Genomic DNA, 19,504 nt, shown 5'->3' on the forward strand with positions numbered 1-19,504 from the left:
TGAGTCAGGGAGCTAAGCACACTACAAAACTCTTAGAAAATACTTCAGTTGCCCAATTTACACAAATGCCCGAAGGGCACGAGAAACCATCTACGCTAACAGTGAAATGCGAGTGGTTAGAGTCTGGAGTTACTGATTCCGGAGTGATCCGATCAGTGGGACTAAACGAAAAAGGAACTGGACACTTGTAGAGCGAACCTGCGATGGAGCACCGAAATGCTCGAGTTACCTAGCCCAGAGGCTGCGGCTGCGTGAGGTTCGGCAAGATGTCGGGAATCCTCGTTGTAGTCTCAGGAGCCTGAAAGAAGAAGTTGCTGGCAGGCGACCAGTGTCGATGTTTCAGCGAGATCCAAGCCTGGATCGGTGTTGAAGGAAACCTGAAAGCAGAGGGGACTCAGTTCTCAACCGCTAGCCAGCGATCGTGTGGGTACCAGGAAGGTACCGGCTGAAGTCACCTCGGCCAGGTGAGTGGATGACGTCGGACTCGGCTGTTCCTCGGACCAGGAGGCGCGGCGGCGACCAGGATGGAGGGCGAGCTGTCCCACGAAGGTGTCTGCTGTCGATGATGCTGGGCCCGGGAGTGGGGCAGCAGGTCTTGGCAGTGGCAAACCCACGCGGGGGAGTCAAGATGGCGTCTGGAGTGGACCAGGAGGGTCCGAGGTACTCCTCTGTTGAAGGGGAGCAAGGGCCAGTCTGGAGCAACCAGACCAGTGATGAAAAACAAACTATCGTGGTGCGTCGTGAAGAGGGCCACAAGCCGGTCGGCGAGTGGTCGGACAACGCGGTGAACAGCAAGGAGCAGAAGGGCCCCCACGCAGATCTCGTGGATGCTGGGGGGGCGGACTTCGGTGCTGGAGCCGCTCAGGGTTAGGGCTTCTCAAACCCTAGGTACACTCACTCGAGGGTCCCTCGGTGGGCGTGTTAGATAAGCGTCGTGCAGGTTCTGAAGATGGCCGGTCCCGCAGGTCTCGTCACACCTACGAATCTCAGCTGGGCTGACGATGTAGGTAGAGGTCAGAGATGGCAGGGAACCCGGGTCTCGTCGAGCTGGGCAGTCTTGATCCGTGGGAGAGACGTACAGCAAACCGCAAGCGCTTAGTTGGTGCCTGCTGGTGCAGGGTGGCTACTCCTTAGCCACAAGGGAGAGTCTTCAGAAAAGTCAAGAGTTCCTTTCGTGGAAAGTAGTTCAAGATTCAGAATTATCCAATTTGGGAAGGGGACCCGCTCCCACCTTTATTCTAGGAAAAAGGGGCTGGCCCGTGACTAGGTCCTACCTATGGGTGGGACCAGGAGGGGGGTGGTTACACCCCTATCCTTTGTCCGGCTTCGCCCCAGCTCAGGGGCTGGTGTGCCCCCAAAACTGGTTTGAGCCGGGCTATGCACAGTGAGCACCGGGGTGCCACTTGCAATCACCTTCCTTTCAGCCCTGCCTACCTGGGATACACAAACCCTGTCTGGGATGGTGCTAACACCGCCCTCGACAGGAAACCCTTTGTCCAAGCTCCCCTCGCTGGAAGGTCTCCCAGCAGCAGGAGGTCAGACTTGTGTCTGGTGGCAGCATCCATTTTGTGATGCTGAGGCTTGAGTCAACTTTAACCGGGGTTCAAGGTTACTTCCATGTCGTGTCCCTCTAGAAGGGTGGAAGGCTAACCCCGTCGCCAGAACTGGCGAGGGGTTCGTATTCCAATTCGTATGACACCTTACTCGACATGTTTGGGTGATGCGATGCCAAAGTTAGCAAATAACCGCGAGGATTATAATGCACTTTAAGGTAGTTGGCCCGCGTCACCATGGAACGGCTATTTAGGATTTGGTTCCGCAAGCCGTCGACGGGCTCAGCTCGCGCCAGAGCACCGTCCCACATGATTCCCTGCACTCTGCCTTCAGGATTGATAAGGCCTGCCATAGGAGTGACTGATAGGAATCCATGTGTCCATTTTAGGGTTAGGTATAGGAATACTACACCTACAGCAACGGGTGATTACACCACCTTGCCCCAGCTGTTGTGCAGCCAGTTGTGTCAGATTTGGGCGGCCATCCAGGGGTGGCATAATACATGCTGCAGCCCCTGGTAGGCCCTGGGTACACCGATGCCCTGGATACCTGTGGTATGCTGAGACAGGGACTGACAAGGCGGCCCAGTTCCAATTAGTGGATGCACCTAATGTACATGTGTGTTAATTTCGAGAGAGAACAGCTAGGCTGTGGGTCTGATTGGCAGGCCCACAGCCAGGGAAAGTCGTAAACCAATGAAGCAAAAGCAAAAAATCGGGGTGATCATAGGATTGCAGACCCTACTCTCCTACAAGCCTGACCCACAGAAGCTTGTTGCTTTGCTTGTACATCAACACAATAGTGTTTAGTGAAGGTGTGTGTTGTAGACCATGTGGCTGCCTTACAAATATCTTCTAAGGGAATGTTTCCTAAGAATGCCATGGAAGCCCCTAGTTTGCATGTGGAATGCGCTCTAGGGGGAACTGTTAGTGTGCGTTTAGCCTTGTGGTAGCATATTTGGATACATTTAACTATCCACCTAGCTATCCCAGATTTGGAAATGGCGTTGCCTTTATGTGGTGGAGAGAAAGCAACAAACAATTGTTTTGTTTTGCGGAATGATTTGGTTCTGTCAATGTAGTACAGAAGGGCTCTTTTAACGTCTCAGGTATGAAGAGCTCTTTCAGCTACCGAGTCTGGATTTGGGAAGAACACTGGTAACTCTACTGATTGGTTAAGATGGAACGGAGATATGACTTTTGGAAGGAATTTTGGATTTGTTCTAAGAACCACTTTGTTACGGTGTAATTGTAAGAATGGTTCTTTTATGGTTAAAGCCTGGATCTCACTTACCCTTGTGAGGGATGTGATAGCGATAAGGAAAGCCACTTTCCATGTGAGGAACTGTAGTTTGCATTTATGCAGAGGTTCAAATGGGGGTCCCATGAGCCTTGTAAGAACAATGTTTAGATTCCATACTGGAGAGGGTGGTAATCTGGGAGGAATAATCCTTTTTAGTCCTTCCATGAAGGCTTTGATCGCCGGTACTCTGAAGAGTGACAAGTGTTGTCTATTTTGTAAGTAGGCTGCTAATGCTGCTAGGTGGAGACGTATGGATGAGTATGCCAAATATATCTTTTCAAGTGTAGTAAGTAGCAAATGATGTTCTGAATGGATGCATCTAGTGGGTTTATATGATTATTAGTGCAGTAAATGGCAAATCTTTTCCATTTTGCAGCATAGCAGGCTCTAGTGGTAGGTCTTCTGGCCTCTCTTGTAACATTCATGCAGTTTGGTGGTAGGTTGAGGTAACCGAACTCTAGGACTTCAGGAGCCAGATTGCCAGATTTAGTTGACCTGGATCTGGGTGTCTGATTTCTCCATGGTTCTGGGTTAATAAGGACGGGGAAAGATGCAGTTTTTGGTGTGGAACTAGCAAGAGTTCCAGTAGGGTTGGGAGCCAGGGCTGGCGTGCCCATGTGGGACCTACTAGGATCAGTTTGAGAGACTGTTGCCTGAGCTTGCGTATTACTAATGGAATGAGTGGGAGAGGCGGAAAAGCGTACGCAAATCTGCCTGACCAGTTCATCCATATCGCATTGCCCTTTGACTCCGGGTGGGGAAACCTGGCGGCTAAGGTTGGGCATTTTGCGTTTTCATGTGTGGCGAACAGATCTATGTCTGGTTGGCCCCATTGTTGGAAAAAGGGCAGTAGGACTTGAGGATGTAGTTCCAATTCGTGGTTCTGTTGTGTCTGTCGACTTAACAGGTCGGCAATCTGATTGCGAACCCCTGGAAGGTGTTCTGCAAGTAGATACATTTTCTGGGGAATGGCCCATCTCCAAATGTTCTGTGCGAGCTGGGACAGCTGGAGAGAATGTGTGCCTCCTTGTTTTTGTATGTAATACATGGCTGTCATGTTGTCTGTCCGGATGAGGACAGTTTTGTTCTGGAGATGTAGTTGGAATGATTTTAGTGCTAGGAACACTGCCAGCAGTTCCAGGTAATTGATATAGAGCATTTTCTGTTGAGTGGTCCATTTGCCCTGAGTGGTGTGGCCGAGGAGATGGGCTCCCCATCCTATTAGCGATGCGTCCGTTGTCAGCACTATCTGTGGAAGAGGCTCTAGGAACGGCCGCCCTTTGGAGAGGTTTGTTATGTTCCACCATTTGAGAGAGCGATGTGTGCGGCTGTCCACCAACACCAGATCCGTAAGTTGTCCGTGAGCCTGGTTCCACTGACGTGCTAGACATTCTTGCAAGGGACGCATTTGAAGTCTTGCATAAGGCACAATGAAGATGCATGACGCCATCATGCCTATGAGTTGCATGAACACTCTTGCTGGAAGAGAGTGTTGGATTTGGAATTTTGTGATAAGAGCTTGTATATTGGCTATACTGGCTGGGCTGGGATATGCTAGGGCTGTGGAGGTGTTTATGGTGGCCCCTAGATACTGATGTATGTGAGAGGGTTGGAGATGAGATTTGGGATAGTTTATTGTGAATCCCAAGTTGTGTAAGATTTGGATGGTTTGGTGAGTGTGTAGAACACATTTGTTGAATGACTTGGCTTTTATTAGCCAGTCGTCTAGATACGGAAAGACATGAATTTGTTGTCTTCTGAGATGTGCTGCTACTACTGCAAGGCATTTTGTGAATACTCTGGGTGCAGTTGTTACTCCGAATGAAAGGACTGTAAACTGGTAGTGTTGTCCATCCACCACAAACCTTAAATACTTCCTGTGGGCAGGATGTATGGGAATGTGGAAGTAGGCGTCCTTGAGATCTAGTGTGGTAAGGAAATCGCCTTGTTGCAGTAGTGGGAGTACTTGTTGAAGAGTGATCATGTGGAAATGATCTGAGTTGATATACAGATTTAGGGGTCTGAGGTCAAGTATTGGTCTTAGAGTCCCGTCCTTTTTGGGGATTAGGAAGTAGAGTGAGTATACCCCTGTACCCTGATGTTCTAAGGGAACTGGTTCTATTGCGTGTTTTTGAAGCAATGAGAGAACCTCATGTTTGAGAAGTGTAATATGGTCTGGTGACATGGAACGCTGTTTGGGCGGTATGTGGGGTGGGGTAGTTGTGAGTTCCAGGCAGTAACCATACTGGATAATTTGTCTTACCCACTTGTCTGTTGTGATGGAGCTCCAGACAGGTAGGAACTGTTTTAGTCTTCCCCCGACCGGAGTGGAATGGTCTGGGGGGAGTGGAGGAAAGTCACTGTTCTGTGGCAGGTGAGGTGCGAGGGTTGTTATTTCCTCGACCTCTCACCTTGTTGTTGTTTCCTCTGTATCCGCCTCTAAAATATCCTCTACTGGGGGATGTTTGTGTAGCGGTTTTGAATGTAGAGGAGGTGTCCGTTCCCATATTTTTGAAGGCTCCTCTATAGAAGGAGCGCCAAAAGGAGCCACGTGGTTGGGGAGACTGTAATGCACCCATGGACTTAGCCGTCTCCGTGTCCTTCTTCCTTTTTTCAAGGGCAGTGTCTACTGCTGGCCCAAAGAGCTGTTCCTGATTGAACGGCTGACTAAGTATGGTAGTTTGTACCTCTGGCTTAAAGCCTGAAATGCGTAGCCAGGCATGGCGTTGAAGGAGCACACTTGTGTTAATTGCTCTAGAGGCGGTGTCTGCGGCGTCAAGCGCACATTTTATTGCTGCATTTGAAATAAGTATTCCCTCCTGAATAAGGTCATTTGCCTGGGTTTTATATTGGTCTGGCAGATGTTGTAAGAGAGTCTAATTGATCGTAGTGGGCCCTGTCATAGCGTGCTAGGAGGGCTTGGGTGTTGGCAATAGGCCAATGATTAGCGGCTTGTGCTGCTACTCTTTTGCCAGAGGCTTCTAACAGTTTGGATTCTTTGTCTGGGGGTGGTGTATCTCCTGTGGTTTGGGAGTTGGCGCGTTTCCGAGCATTGGAAACGACCAACGAATCCAAAGGGAGTTGCCCTTTGATGTAATTAGGATCTTCAGGGGCAGGCCTATATTTCTTTTCGATCCGTGGGTTGAGAACCCTGGCACGAACAGGGTCTTTAAAGACTTCGGGGGCGTGTTTTATGACTCCTTTAATCATGGGCAGAATTTGTACAGACTTTTGAGACTGTTCGAAAGTGTCTAATAGAAAGTCTTCCTCTGGTGCGTCTGAGTGCATTGTGACGCCGTGGTATAGTGCCGCTCTAGTCAATAATTGGCCAAACCCCAGGTGATCGTCAGAAGGCGATGGTTTTGAGGGATATGGCTGAGGGTCAAGCATGTCTGGTAAAGGGACTCCCCAATCATCCAATGGTGAGGTGTCTGGATCCGTGAACGGATCATGATGGTCACCCCCACCCCCTAAGTCATCATCATAATCCTGAGGAGGTGGTGTATGTGATGGAGAGGGTATAGGTAATGGTGGTGTAGGGTGAGGGGGTGGGATAGAAGGCAGTATAGGAGAGGAAGGAGGGATAGGGGATGTTGCAGAGTCCTTCCTGTTTACAGGAACTGGGGCAGGTGGTGTGTCCAGTTTCCGTTTTTTGCATTGCACTGCGGTGACATGTCCAGTCTTGGGGTTGATATAAATCTTTTTCTGCCTGGGATCTGGATGAAAAAGTTCTTGTTCTTCAGGAACAGTCTTTGGTACCGATTTTTTTCAGTTCCGATCGAGGTTTTGGTTGATCGGTGGATTGTTTGGCTTTAGGAGGTGAATGAGAGTCCTTAGCCGGTGGTTTCGGTACCAATGATGTTTTCGGTGCCGATGAAGGTGTATCTGTAGGCTTGGGAACCTTCGGTGCCGGTTTGTCTATTGGCCTTGGTGTTTTTGGGGGCCGAAGGCGTTGGAGCCGATTTCGGTTCCGAGTGGTCTTTTGTCTTCAGTGCCGAGGGTGCTGGTTGGACAATGACATGCGGTTTGCTCGGTCCCGAGCTACCAGAAGGCTTATGTTTCTTCGGAGCAGAGCCCAGAGGCGGGGCTTCTGAAGGGTGTTTTCAGTCTCGACTGGGCCAGCAGGCGAAGTCTTGACTAATGCCTTTGGTTTTGGTGGGGTTGGGGCAGGGGCAGTAGTACTCACACGTTGCCCAGGAGTGATGGGGTCGTCTGAGACGTCTGCTTCGGAAATTATTTGTAGATCTTCGGAATCTTCTTCCGGGACATCGAGGCCTTCATCAAAGCTGTCCTCTGGTTCCGGAGCTGTTCTCTGTGCCATGATGTGTCGTTGGGCTCTTCGATCTCGAATGGTCTTTTTGGATCGAAAGGATGCGCCGGCTGGACAGCTGGACTCGTGTTCCGGTGATAGGCACAGGTTGCAGACTTTGTGGTGGTCACTGTGCGGAAATTTTGCTCCACACTGTGGGCATTTTTTGAAAGGCGTCCTTTCCATGAGCCGTAGGCCTCACGGCGTGGATAGGCCCAGCGGCCCGCATCGACGTCCGGAATCGAGCCGATGAAATCGATGTCGAGATTGAAGGTGCTTCGATGTTTTATGTGCAGTTATGCGCTTCGAAAAGCTTGGAATTGATATTTCCAACCGGAGTGGAAAAGTTGCATCCGAACCCAATGGCGGAAAAAAGCAATCTAACGATGGAGTTGATGCCCATGTGCACTGTCATCCAAGGGAGGAGTCACCTATCTCGTGACCAAAGACTTCTTCCGAAGACAACAACAACCTGCAAGCATCCGGGCCCAACACCAGATGGCGATCTACTATCCTAAGTGTGTGATCTGCAGCTCATATGCCTCGAACACATTGTTTCAACTAATATGTATGTTACTTGGACACGTTTTATACTGTTTTTATCATATGTTTTATGTACTTTTATGACTGTTTTTGTACTAGCCGAATAAAGTTTATGAATCAACTTGAGTCACCCTCACCCCTTCATCTCACACAGGTGATTGAGCACTCACCTGTGACCCGCACCTCTACATTGTTTCACCCTTCATCTCACGCAGGTGAGTGAGCGCTCACCGGTGTCCTCCACCTCTACATTGCTTCACCCTTCATCTTACGCAGGTGAGCGGGCGCTCACCTGTGACTTCCACCTCTACATTGCTCCACCCTTCATCTTACGCAGGTGAGCGGGCACTCACCTGCGACCCCCCACCTCTACATTGAGTCACCTTGGTTCTTCATCTCAGGCAGGTGAATGAGCGCTCACCTGTGACCTCCACCTCTACATTGCTTCACCGTTCATCTCACGCAAGTGAGTGAGTGCTCACCTGTGACCCCCACCTCTACATTGTTTCACCCTTCATCTCATGCAGGTGAGTGAGCGCTCACCTGTGACCTCCACCTCTACATTGATGCCCCCTCAGCCCTTCCTTTCACGCAAGTGAGAGTGCACTCACTCACCTGTGACCACCATCTCTATAAAACTTCACCCTTCATTTTACGCAGGTGAGCGGGCACTCACCTGTGACCACCACCTCTACATTGAGTCACCTTGGTTCTTCATCTCACGCAGGTGAGTGAGCGCTCACCTGTGAACCCCACCTCTACATTGCTTCACCCTTCATCTCACGCAGATGACTGAGCGCTCCCCTGTGACCTCCACCTCTACACGGATGCCCCCTCAGCCCTTCCTTTCACGCAGGTGAGTGTGCACTCACTCACCTGTGACCTCCACCTCTACATTGATTCACCCTTCATCTCACGCAGGTGAGCTGGTACTCACCTATGACCTCCACCTTTACATTGCTCCACCCTTCATCTGACAGGTGAGTGAGCGCTCGCCTGTGACCTCCACCTCTACATTGCTCCACCCTTCATCCCACGCAGGTGAGTGAGCACTCACCTGTGACCTCCACCTCTACATTGCTCCACCCTTCGGCTCATGCAGGTGAGTGAGCGCACACTTGTGACCACCACCTCTACATTGCTCCACCCTTCATCTGACAGGTGAGTGAGCGCTCGCCTGTGACCTCCACCTCTACATTGCTCCACCCTTCATCCCACGCAGGTGAGTGAGCACTCACCTGTGACCTCCACCTCTACATTGCTCCACCCTTCAGCTCACACAGGTGAGCGGGCTCACACAGGTGAGCGGGCACTCACGTGTGACCTCCACCTCTACATTGATTCTCCGTCAGCCTTTACTTTCACGCAGGTGAGTGTGCACTCACTCACCTGTGACCGCCAGCTCTACATTGCTTCAATCTTCATCTCACAGGTGAGTGAGCACTCACCTGTGACCTCCCCCTCTACATTGCTTCCCCCTTCATCTAAAGCAGGTGAGCGGGAACTCACCTGTGAGCTGCACCTCTACATTGCTTCAGCCTTCATCTCACGCAGGTGAGTGAGCACTCACCTGCGACCCCCACCTCTACATTGAGTCACCTTGGTTCTTCATCTCAGGCAGGTGAATGAGCGCTCACCTGTGACCTCCACCTCTACATTGCTTCACCGTTCATCTCACGCAAGTGAGTGAGTGCTCACCTGTGACCCCCACCTCTACATTGTTTCACCCTTCATCTCATGCAGGTGAGTGAGCGCTCACCTGTGACCTCCACCTCTACATTGATGCCCCCTCAGCCCTTCCTTTCACGCAAGTGAGAGTGCACTCACTCACCTGTGACCACCATCTCTATAAAACTTCACCCTTCATCTTACGCAGGTGAGCGGGCACTCACCTGTGACCACCACCTCTACATTGAGTCACCTTGGTTCTTCATCTCACGCAGGTGAGTGAGCGCTCACCTGTGAACCCCACCTCTACATTGCTTCACCCTTCATCTCACGCAGATGACTGAGCGCTCCCCTGTGACCTCCACCTCTACATGGATGCCCCCTCAGCCCTTCCTTTCACGCAGGTGAGTGTGCACTCACTCACCTGTGACCTCCACCTCTACATTGATTCACCCTTCATCTCACGCAGGTGAGCTGGTACTCACCTATGACCTCCACCTTTGCATTGCTCCACCCTTCGGCTCACGCAGGTGAGTGAGCGCACACTTGTGACCACCACCTCTACATTGCTCCACCCTTCATCTGACAGGTGAGTGAGCGCTCGCCTGTGACCTCCACCTCTACATTGCTCCACCCTTCATCCCACGCAGGTGAGTGAGCACTCACCTGTGACCTCCACCTCTACATTGCTCCACCCTTCAGCTCACACAGGTGAGCGGGCTCACACAGGTGAGCGGGCACTCACGTGTGACCTCCACCTCTACATTGATTCTCCGTCAGCCTTTACTTTCACGCAGGTGAGTGTGCACTCACTCACCTGTGACCGCCAGCTCTACATTGCTTCAATCTTCATCTCACAGGTGAGTGAGCACTCACCTGTGACCTCCCCCTCTACATTGCTTCACCCTTCATCTAAAGCAGGTGAGCGGGAACTCACCTGTGAGCTGCACCTCTACATTGCTTCAGCCTTCATCTCACGCAGGTGAGTGAGCACTCACCTGTGACCACCACCTCTACATTGAGTCACCTTGGTTCTTCATCACACGCAGGTGAGTGAGCGCTCACCTCTGACCTCCACCTCTACATTGATTCCCCCTCAGGCCTTCCTTTCACGCAGGTGAGTGTGCACTCATTCACCTGTGACCGCCACCTCTACATTACTCCACTCTTCTCACGCAGGTGAGCAGGCAGTCACCTGCAGGGCCGGCTCTAGGGCGGTGCCATCGGGCGCTGACTTGGTGTTGGGGGCTTCATTTTTGGAAAGTATATTAACATTTTAACAGCACCTGCTGCCGTGTTCCTGGCTACAGAAATTTTCAGGCATCAATTAAAATGTCAAGTTAACTCCGGTGATTAATCATCTTCCTGGAAAGAGACTGAAGATTTGTCTACTGGAAATTTGGACTCATCGCAAGGTAGCGCAGAGGGTTAAAGCCTGCTGCTAAGAACGTGTGCCATGCAGATCGCAAAGTTTGAAAAACGTAAATTGGTTTAGTGGGTTACTGCTTCTGTAAAAGAGCTCTTTTTTTTTACTTGTAGTTTATAAGTCAAAATCCTAGTTTAGAATATTGAGCTATGAACTGCCATTAAAGAGCTGCACGCAAACTGCAAGGTATATGTTAGAGCTATATGTTTTTTGCCCTGTCTTTCATTATCCTAATCTTCCCTAAAGGGTTCATTTGGGCGGAAAACAATTCTTATTATTAAAGAGAACCTCTAACAGTGGCGTTACTTTAAATTCCGAACATGTGCTTTTCTATAGTAAAGAATCTTAAACTATGTTGCCTACCAGTATCGATGACGTCCCTCCTACACTACACCGTGGGTCTGATGTAACATTTCCTATACACTGATTTGCACACATATGATTGTCTCTGTGCATTGCGTGTGTGATGTAAAGTGCTCTGATACCTTACACTGGTGTGAGCGGTGCTATAAAATTAAATGAATCTGAGAGACAGTGGTTATGGAAACTTGAGGGGCACTGTTAAAGGGTGTTGGTGAGGGAATCCGTGGCAGAGGTGGGTATGGGGGGGGGCGCCAACAAACACTGTCGCACAGGGCGCCACCAGTGCTCACCTGTGACCTCCACCTCTACATTGCTTCACTCTTCATCTCACGCAGGTGAGGGTTACTCACGTGTGACCGCCACCTCGATGCTACGCGCTCCTCCTTTCACCTTTCGTCAGCGAGCACTCACCTGTGACCGCCACCTCGGCGATGCTCCGCGCTCCTCCTTTCATCTCGCACAGGTAAATGCCATCGTCATCAATGCGAGTGTCCCGGATGGTGAGGCGGCGGACAGTGCCCTGCTCCTCCATCAGGTACTTGACGCTGGGCTGCAGCCTCTGGTCCTCCAGGTACCAGGCTGTGGGCACGAGCTCCGAGGGCACCTGGCACTCCAGCACGGCCTCCATCCGCTCCCCCACCTCCACGTCCTCCAGCTGGCTGACGAACTTCACCCGTGGCTCTGTGGGAGGGAGAGAGTGCGAGGGTGAGAGAGGGCTGAGGAGCAGGGGGTGGGATAGAGGTGAGGGCCAGAGAGGACTGAGGAGCAGAGGGGAGAGAGGTGAGGGGAGGGGGATGAGGGCTCAGGAGCCGAGGGAAGAAAGAGGAGAAGCTCAGAGAGGGCCGAGGAGCAGAGGGAATAGAGAGGTGAGGGTCAGAGTGCTGAGGAGCAGAGGGGAGAGAGAGGTGAGGTTAAGAGAGGGCTGAGGAGAAGAGGGAAGGGAGAGGTGAGGGTCGGAGAGGGTTGAGGAGCAGAGGGAAGGAAGAGGTGATGGTCAGAGAGGGTTGAGGAGCAGAGGGAATAGAGAGGTGAGGGTCAGAGAGGGCTCAGGAGCAGAGGGAAGAAAGAGGAGAAGGTCCGAGAGGTCTCGGGAGCAGAGTGGAGAGAGGTGAGGGTCAGAGGGCTGAGGAGTAAAGGGGAGAGCGAGGTCAGGGTCAGAGAGGGCTGAGGAGCAGAGGGAGGGAGAGAGAGCTGAGGTGAGGGTCAGAGGGCTGAGGAGCAGATGGGAGAGAGAGAGGTGAGGGTCTGAGGGCCCAGGAGCAGAGGGGGGAGAGGTAAGGGTCAGAGAGCTCAGGAGAGAGGTGTGAGTGGGAGGATGAGAGAGGGCTCAGGAGCAGAGGGGAGAGAGAGGTGAGGGGAGTGGAGTGTCAGAGGGCTCAGGAGCTGAGGGGAGAGGGTTGAGGGTCAGAGAGGGCTCAGGAGCAGAGGGAAGGGAGATGTGAGGGTCAGAGAGGGCTGAGGAGCAGAGGGAAGGGAGAGGTGACGGTCAGAGGGCTCAGGAGCAGAGGGCAGGGAGAGGTGAGGGTCAGAGAGGGTTAAGGAGCAGAGGGAAGGGAGATGTGAGGGCTAAGGAGACGGGGGAAGGGAGAAGCGAGGGTCAGATAGGGCTGAGGAGTAGAGGGAAGGGAGAGGTCAGGGTCAGAGGGGTGAGGAGCAGAGGGGAGAGAGAGGTGAGCGTCAGAGAGGGCTGAGGAGCAGAGGGAGAGAGGTGAGGGTCATATGCCTGAGGAGCAGAAGGGAGAGAGAGGTGAGGGTCAGAGAGGGCTGAGGAGCAGAGGGGAGAGAGGTGAGGGTCAGAGAGAGCTGAGGAGCAGAGGGAAGAGAAAGGTGAGGGTCAGAGAGGGCTGAGGAGCAGAGGGGATAGAGGGGAGGGTAAGAGGGCCCAGGAGAAGAGGGAAGGGAGAGGTGAGGGTCAGAGAGGTCTGAGGAGCCGAGAGGAGAGAGGTGAGGATCAGAGGACTCAGGAGCAGAGAGGGGTGAGTAGCAGAGAGGAGAGAGGGGAGGGTCAGAGAGGGCTGAGGAACAGAGAGGAGAGAGGTGAGGGTCAGAGAGGGTTGAGGAGCAGAGGGTGAGAGGGGAGGGTCAGAGAGGGCTGAGGAGCAGAGGGGAGGGTCAGAGGGCTCAGGAGAAGAGGGAAGGGAGAGGTGAGGGTCAGAGAGGGCTAAGGAGTAGAGGGAAGGGAGGGGAGAGGGCCAGATAGGGCTGGGGAGCAGAGGGGAGAGAGGTGAGAGTCAGAGGGCTCAGGAGTAGAGAGGAGAGAGGGGAGGGTCAGAGAGGGTTGAGGAGCAGGGGGGAGGGGAGGGTCAGAGAAGCAGAGGGGAGAGGGGGAGGGTTAGAGAGGGCTGAGGAGCAGAGGGGAGGGAGGTGAGGGTCAGAGGCTCTGGAGCAGAGGGAGCGGAGGCAGAGAGCTGAGGGGAAGGCCAGAGAGGGCTGGGAAGCAAAGGGGGGGAGAGGGGAGGGTAAGAGAGGGCTGAGGAGTAGAGGGAAGATAGAGGTGAGAGTCAGAGGGCTCAGGAGCAGAGGGAAGAGAGAGGTGAGGGTCAGAGAGGGCTTAGGAGCAGAGGAAGGAGAGAGGTGAGAGTCAGAGAGAGCTAAGGAGTAGAGGGGAAGGGAGGGGAGAGGGCCAGATAGGGCTGGGCAGCAGAGGGGAGAGAGGTGAGTGTCAGAGGGCTCAGGAGTGGAGAGGAGAGAGGGGAGGGTCAGAGAGGGTTGAGGAGCAGGGGGGGAGGGGAGGGTCAGAGAGGGCGGAGGAGCAGAGGGGAGAGGGGGGAGAGTTAGAGAGGGCTGAGGAGCAGAGGGGAGGGAGGGGAGGGTCAGAGGCTCAGGAACAGAGGCAGAGAGCTGAGGGGAAGGCCAGAGAGGGCTGGGAAGCCAAGGGGGGAGGGAGAAGAGGGCCAGAGAGGGCTGAGGAGTAGAGGGAAGATAGAGGTGAGAGTCAGAGGGCTCAGGAGCAGAGGGAAGAGAGAGGTGAGAGTCAGAGAGGGTTGAGGAGCAGAGGGTGAGAGGGGAGGGTCAGAGAGGGCTGAGGGGAGAGAGGGGAGGGTCAGAGGGCTCAGGAGAAGAGGGAAGGGAGAGGTGAGGGTCAGAGAGGGCTAAGGAGTAGAGGGAAGGGAGGGGAGAAGGCCAGGTAGGGCTGGGGAGCAGAGGGGAGAGAGGTGAGTGTCAGAGGGCTCACCAGTAGAGAGGAGAGAGGGGAGGGTCAGAGAGGGCTGAGGAACAGAGAGGAGAGAGGTGAGGGTCAGAGAGGGTTGAGGAGCAGAGGGTGAGAGGGGAGGGTCAGAGAGGGCTGAGGAGCAGAGGGGAGTGAGGGGAGGGTCAGAGGGCTCAGGAGAAGAGGGAAGGGAGAGGTGAGGGTCAGAGAGGGCTAAGGAGTAGAGGGAAGGGAGGGGAGAGGGCCAGATAGGGCTGGGGAGCAGAGGGGAGAGAGGTGAGAGTCAGAGGGCTCAGGAGTAGAGACGAGAGAGGGGAGGGTCAGAGAGGGTTGAGGAGCAGGGGGGAGGGGAGGGTCAGAGAGGGCGGAGGAGCAGAGGGGAGAGGGGGAGGGTTAGAGAGGGCTGAGGAGCAGAGGGGAGGGAGGTGAGAGTCAGAGGCTCAGGAGCAGAGGGAACGGAGGCAGAGAGCTGAGGGGAAGGCCAGAGAGGGCTGGGAAGCAAAGGGGGGGAGAGAGGTGAGGGTCAGAGAGGGCTGAGGAGCAGAGGAAGGAGAGAGGTGAGAGTCAGAGAGAGAGCAGCATTTAGGGGGCAGGGACCAGAGGGGAAGGACCCAGAAGGAAATACAAAGCTATCACTCATGCCTTATTCAGCAGCAGTTTAGAGTGTGGGAGCGCCCTCTACACTGGTATCACAAAACAACTCACTGGAAGACTACAAACCATCCAGAACATGGCAGCCTGACTCACCCCCAACCTCCCACGCTGCACTCACATCACAACACACCTCAGGGGGCTCCACTGGCCCCGGATAAACAAATGCGCTCAGTTCAAGGTTCTCTCACACACATTCAAGGCACTACACCAGGCAGGCCCCACCTACCTGAACAGTTGTATCTCCTTCCATCAACCACGCAGACACCTGTGCTCTGCAGGACTCCTACTCACACACATCCCACACATACATCGAACCCGATCAGGACAGGCGTTTTCTTACATCGCTCGACCCTCCGCTCCACATCAGAGCCTCTTCCTCTCTTCTCTCATTCCACAAGAAGCTGAAGACCTGGCTTTTCAATCAACAACCTCTCTTAGGCAGAGCTGGGCACGTAAAACTCCCCCTCGGCAAGGATACCCTCGCAGATGACTAACCAACCCACCCTAGGCAGGGCTGGGCACACACACCTGCTCAGCACCAGGATACCCTCACGCGTGATAGTGCGCTTTACTAATACACTTACCTCACCATATATATCATATCATACCATACCATACTATAATATAATGTGTGAGAAGTTGGCCTGGCATATGCTGGTCACTAGTTATAGTGGCCACCTTGCACCAGTCCAATTCGACTCTTATGGTAGATAGGTTTAAGACAACCTTTTAAAGAAAGCTATCCTAGTGGTAGCTGTGGAGAGCAGCCTTCAGGCTAAGTCTCAGAGGAATGTAAAGCAGCTTATTTTACCTTATAATCTCTTGAATCACTAAATGAAAGGACACCACACAGGTATATATATAAAATATATATGTATTTATTACTAGACACACTCTACTAATCTCTTTATGAGACTAGAAGTCAAGGACATATGCAAAAATCAATGTTTCACAACAAGTTAAGCACAAATATGGCTGGGGCCCTAGGGGCGTACCAGACCATATACTAAAAAAGGGACTTAGGAAGATCGGCTTGCGAGGGGACAAGGCCTAGGGCCTGTAGAAGCACTGGGGCCTCACTAATCCACCCAAGGCAGGTAAGTAAAGGACCCACGGGAGAAGCATGCAGTGTGAGAACACAGCCGCGGATCCCAATAGACTTCAATGGAGCAAGTCGCGGTTGGAATTTGAAAGATTTAGGATACTTCGGGAGAGTCTACAAGCAAATCACTTATAGGGTAAGTAGTTCTAGAGCCAACACACACAGGAGCACCGGAGTACTCGAGTTACCTCACCCAGGGAAGCCGGGTGCATAGGTGTCTTTTGGTGTCGGGTTGCGACGTCGTTTTTAATGGGAGCCAAAGAAGACTTGCTGCTTGTGAAGACAGAAGAAGTGTCCGGTGGAATCCAAGGCTGGATTCTGAAGAAAGAAGACCTGAAAGCAGAGGAGACAGTGTTCAAAGTCACTTGCTAGTGACCCGGGGCAAGGAAGATGGATGCCCACAGTCGTCGGGTGATTTCAGGTGATCACAGGTGTCTTGACTCTTCAGCCACGAGGTCCAGGAGGCGTCGACGACGACCAGGAGCTGAATTCGGAGTGTACCACGAAGTCTGCAGCTTACTGAGGTGTCAGCAACCGGATTGGAGCCAACAAGCCTTGGCAACAGCAAGTCTCGTGGAAAGTGAAGAAAGTCAGCGGTGCAGACCAGCAAGGTATGAGGGACTCACCCAGCGAGGGTAATTCAGGGCAGGCCTGGAGCAACCAGTTCCGTAGAAAAGTCTTCTGGGGACCCACAAGCCAACCAGCAAGGGATCGCAAAGACGCCTCGGGAGGATTCACTCACCAGGAGCCCTCGGTCACTCGGGATGAGGTAGGCCTCTGATCTTTGGAGGAAATCCTGCTGGCAAGGGTTCCCTAACTTATACTAAAAGAAAGGGAGGGACTAGCTCTATGACCACTCCTCTGGGAGGGTCAGGGAAGAGGGTGGTTACACCCGCTTCCCTTTGTCCAGTTTCACGCCAGAGCAGGGGCTGGTAGCCCCTGAACCGGTTTGAGCTGGCATATGCACAGAGGAGCCTACTGCTCCCCCAGTGCAGGACTTCAAAGCACTCTAGGAGTGCACCCACCCAGCCCCAATACACTAAATCCTGTCTGGAAGGTGGTTACACCTCCCTGTGACAGGATGCCTATTGTTGGGCCTCCTCCACTGCGAGTTTCGGTCAGCAGCAGGAGGGCAGCCCAGTGTCTGTGCTGGTGGCATCCATTTTGTGATGCCAGGACTCTTTCAGGAATCTACCGTGTTTCCACAGTGGGTACATGTCTACCCCTCTAGAAGGGTGGAATCATACTCCCAAACCAGTTACTGGTGTGGGGGTATGATTCCAAAGTGTTTGACACCAAACACGACATGTTTTGATGTAGCCATCCCAAAGTTAGCCTTTACCGATAGGTTATAATGCACTTAAGAGTATATGGTTTAACCGCATCCACAAACAGCTACCAAGAATGGACTCTGAGAGCTGCAGAGGGGCCCTGCTCAGGCAGAGGCACCCCCTCACATGGAAACCAAGCACCCTGCCATCAGGATTGTTAGGGCCTGCCTTAGGAGTGACTGATAGGTTTATATGTGTGTGTAAGGTGAGATATAGGGAACCTATACCTCAGTGAGGAGTGCTAACACTACCTCACCCAGGCTGCAGTAGCAGGCCTGTGGTGTCAGATTTAGTCTGCTTCCCAGGGGTGGCATAATATATGCTTCAGCCCCTGGTAGGCCTGTGAAGTACCTATGCCCTTGGTACCTAAGGTACCATATACTAGGGGCTCATAAGGTACCACAGTATCCAATCACTAGTGCGTCTAATATGCACTCCAAGTTGTTTAGAGAGAACAGAGAGGCTGGGGCCCTGATTAGCAGGGACCCAGCCAGACTATAGCCAGAAACCAGTGTAAACATCAGAAAAAAAGTGGGGGCAACATAAGTGCAGATCCTACTCTCCTACATAATGCATAACATAACATATCCTCAACAGTGAGGGGAGAGACAGAGGGCTGAGGTAGAGCACTGAGGGAGCATCAGAGAGTTCTGGGAGCTGAAGAAAGACATATGAGGGGCAGCAAGTTTTGACCTTCACAGGAAACTACTATTTCCAAATCTAGCAATGGCCATAACGTGACCATTGGCTTCCACTGGCCAGGGTCTTAGTGTTAATCCCTGCCCTTCAGGCACCAGACACATCATCCTATGAGAACATCCCATATCACCACCACCCACCTTGACTCGTCTCCAGCACTACTCTGCGAAGCACCCTACATCAGCAAGCAGCATTTCCACCAGACAGCACAACACCACAACCTATACCACCTCACACCACTCTATACCACATACCCCAGAACTCTATACCACAACCCCACACTTTATGTACCTCCACTACATCACAAAGACACTAGCATTAGTCCTGAGTCAGAACAAACTATGAAGGTAGAGCCTCTCTACATTCAAGAAACTGATGTGTCCCCCAGAATCAGCACTGGCCCCTCGTAACTCATGTGCAGAAGACCCAAGTGTAGAGCAGCTCAGACATATAAAGAGCAGTGCAACCTTTCTAAGAGGCGATCACAGCATCTAACGAGAGGGCATCAGTCATGCCTGCGGTCCATGAGTGACGGACGGATCCACCACAACCAACATGGATCAGGTGGAGGGTCTAAGGAGCACCACACAGCGCCCAACATAGGCGGCCAAAAGCCCCCGCAGCTCCCACAGGGCTTTGGCTTGCAGGTTTCGTACACCCCCCTCCTCTGGTTGGGAATCTGTGACCCTGAATCCCATCTTGCACAGGAATGAGGGTCAGTGCACCAGTAAGACCACACTAGTGAGGGTGAGTCTTCATTGCATATCTTCTTACCCCATATCCACCATATATGTCAAGGCAGGACTAATGGGCAATGCCAACCGCCCCTCCCCCAACCAGTGAAAATACTTCCAGCTCACTTTGAATTAAAAAAAACCTCACGGGCTGGTCAAAGAAGGTCTATCTGAGGAATGATTTGGAGCTTCCATGATGGTCGCTCATCACTCGACTAATTGCTGAAGGAGGAAGAGAAATCCAGAGAAGCTGAGGCTGGTGCGACAGCATCGAGGACTTCAGAGGCTGCTGCCTCCCCAAGGTACGGGGATACCGCAAGGTTTGTGAGTAAGTGAATGGTGGGTGGAAATTGATCGGTTGTGGATAAGAAGGCTCAATGGATAGCAAAAAGGTAATGTGAATAGTGCACTGAGCTCAGCATGAGGCAGAGATAATAAAAAAAATCAGAGCTGATAAAAAATCAAACAGGCATTGAAAATGCAATAGGTCTAGCCTTTGATTAAGTTAAAGCCATTTTCTTTGCTAATGGTATTGTATAGCAAATCAAATGGCTTTAACTTAATGAAAGGCAAGACCTATATGCTGCCGCAGCCAGGGGCCCCAGGGCCAGACCCTGCCACAGTCAGGAGTCCAGGGCCAGACCCTGCCACAGTCAGGGGCCGAGGGC

At 52.5% G+C, this 19,504-nt stretch overlaps 1 protein-coding gene across 9 annotated transcripts in view; it reads right to left on the reverse strand.

Moving 5' to 3' along the window:
* Positions 1-19,504, reverse strand: part of OBSL1 (obscurin like cytoskeletal adaptor 1) — a 685,475-nt gene that overhangs the window by 411,675 nt on the left and 254,296 nt on the right. For all 9 annotated transcript variants that reach the window (XM_085650183.1, XM_085650179.1, XM_085650182.1 and 6 more), the window contains one exon: positions 11,577-11,846. In XM_085650183.1, the coding sequence (XP_085506309.1) occupies positions 11,577-11,793 (217 nt within the window). In that variant the 5' untranslated portion in view covers positions 11,794-11,846. The remainder of the gene's footprint in view (positions 1-11,576; positions 11,847-19,504) is intronic.

This window comes from Triturus cristatus, chromosome 3_2 (assembly GCF_964204655.1).
Source record: "Triturus cristatus chromosome 3_2, aTriCri1.1, whole genome shotgun sequence".
NCBI lineage: Eukaryota > Metazoa > Chordata > Amphibia > Caudata > Salamandridae > Triturus > Triturus cristatus.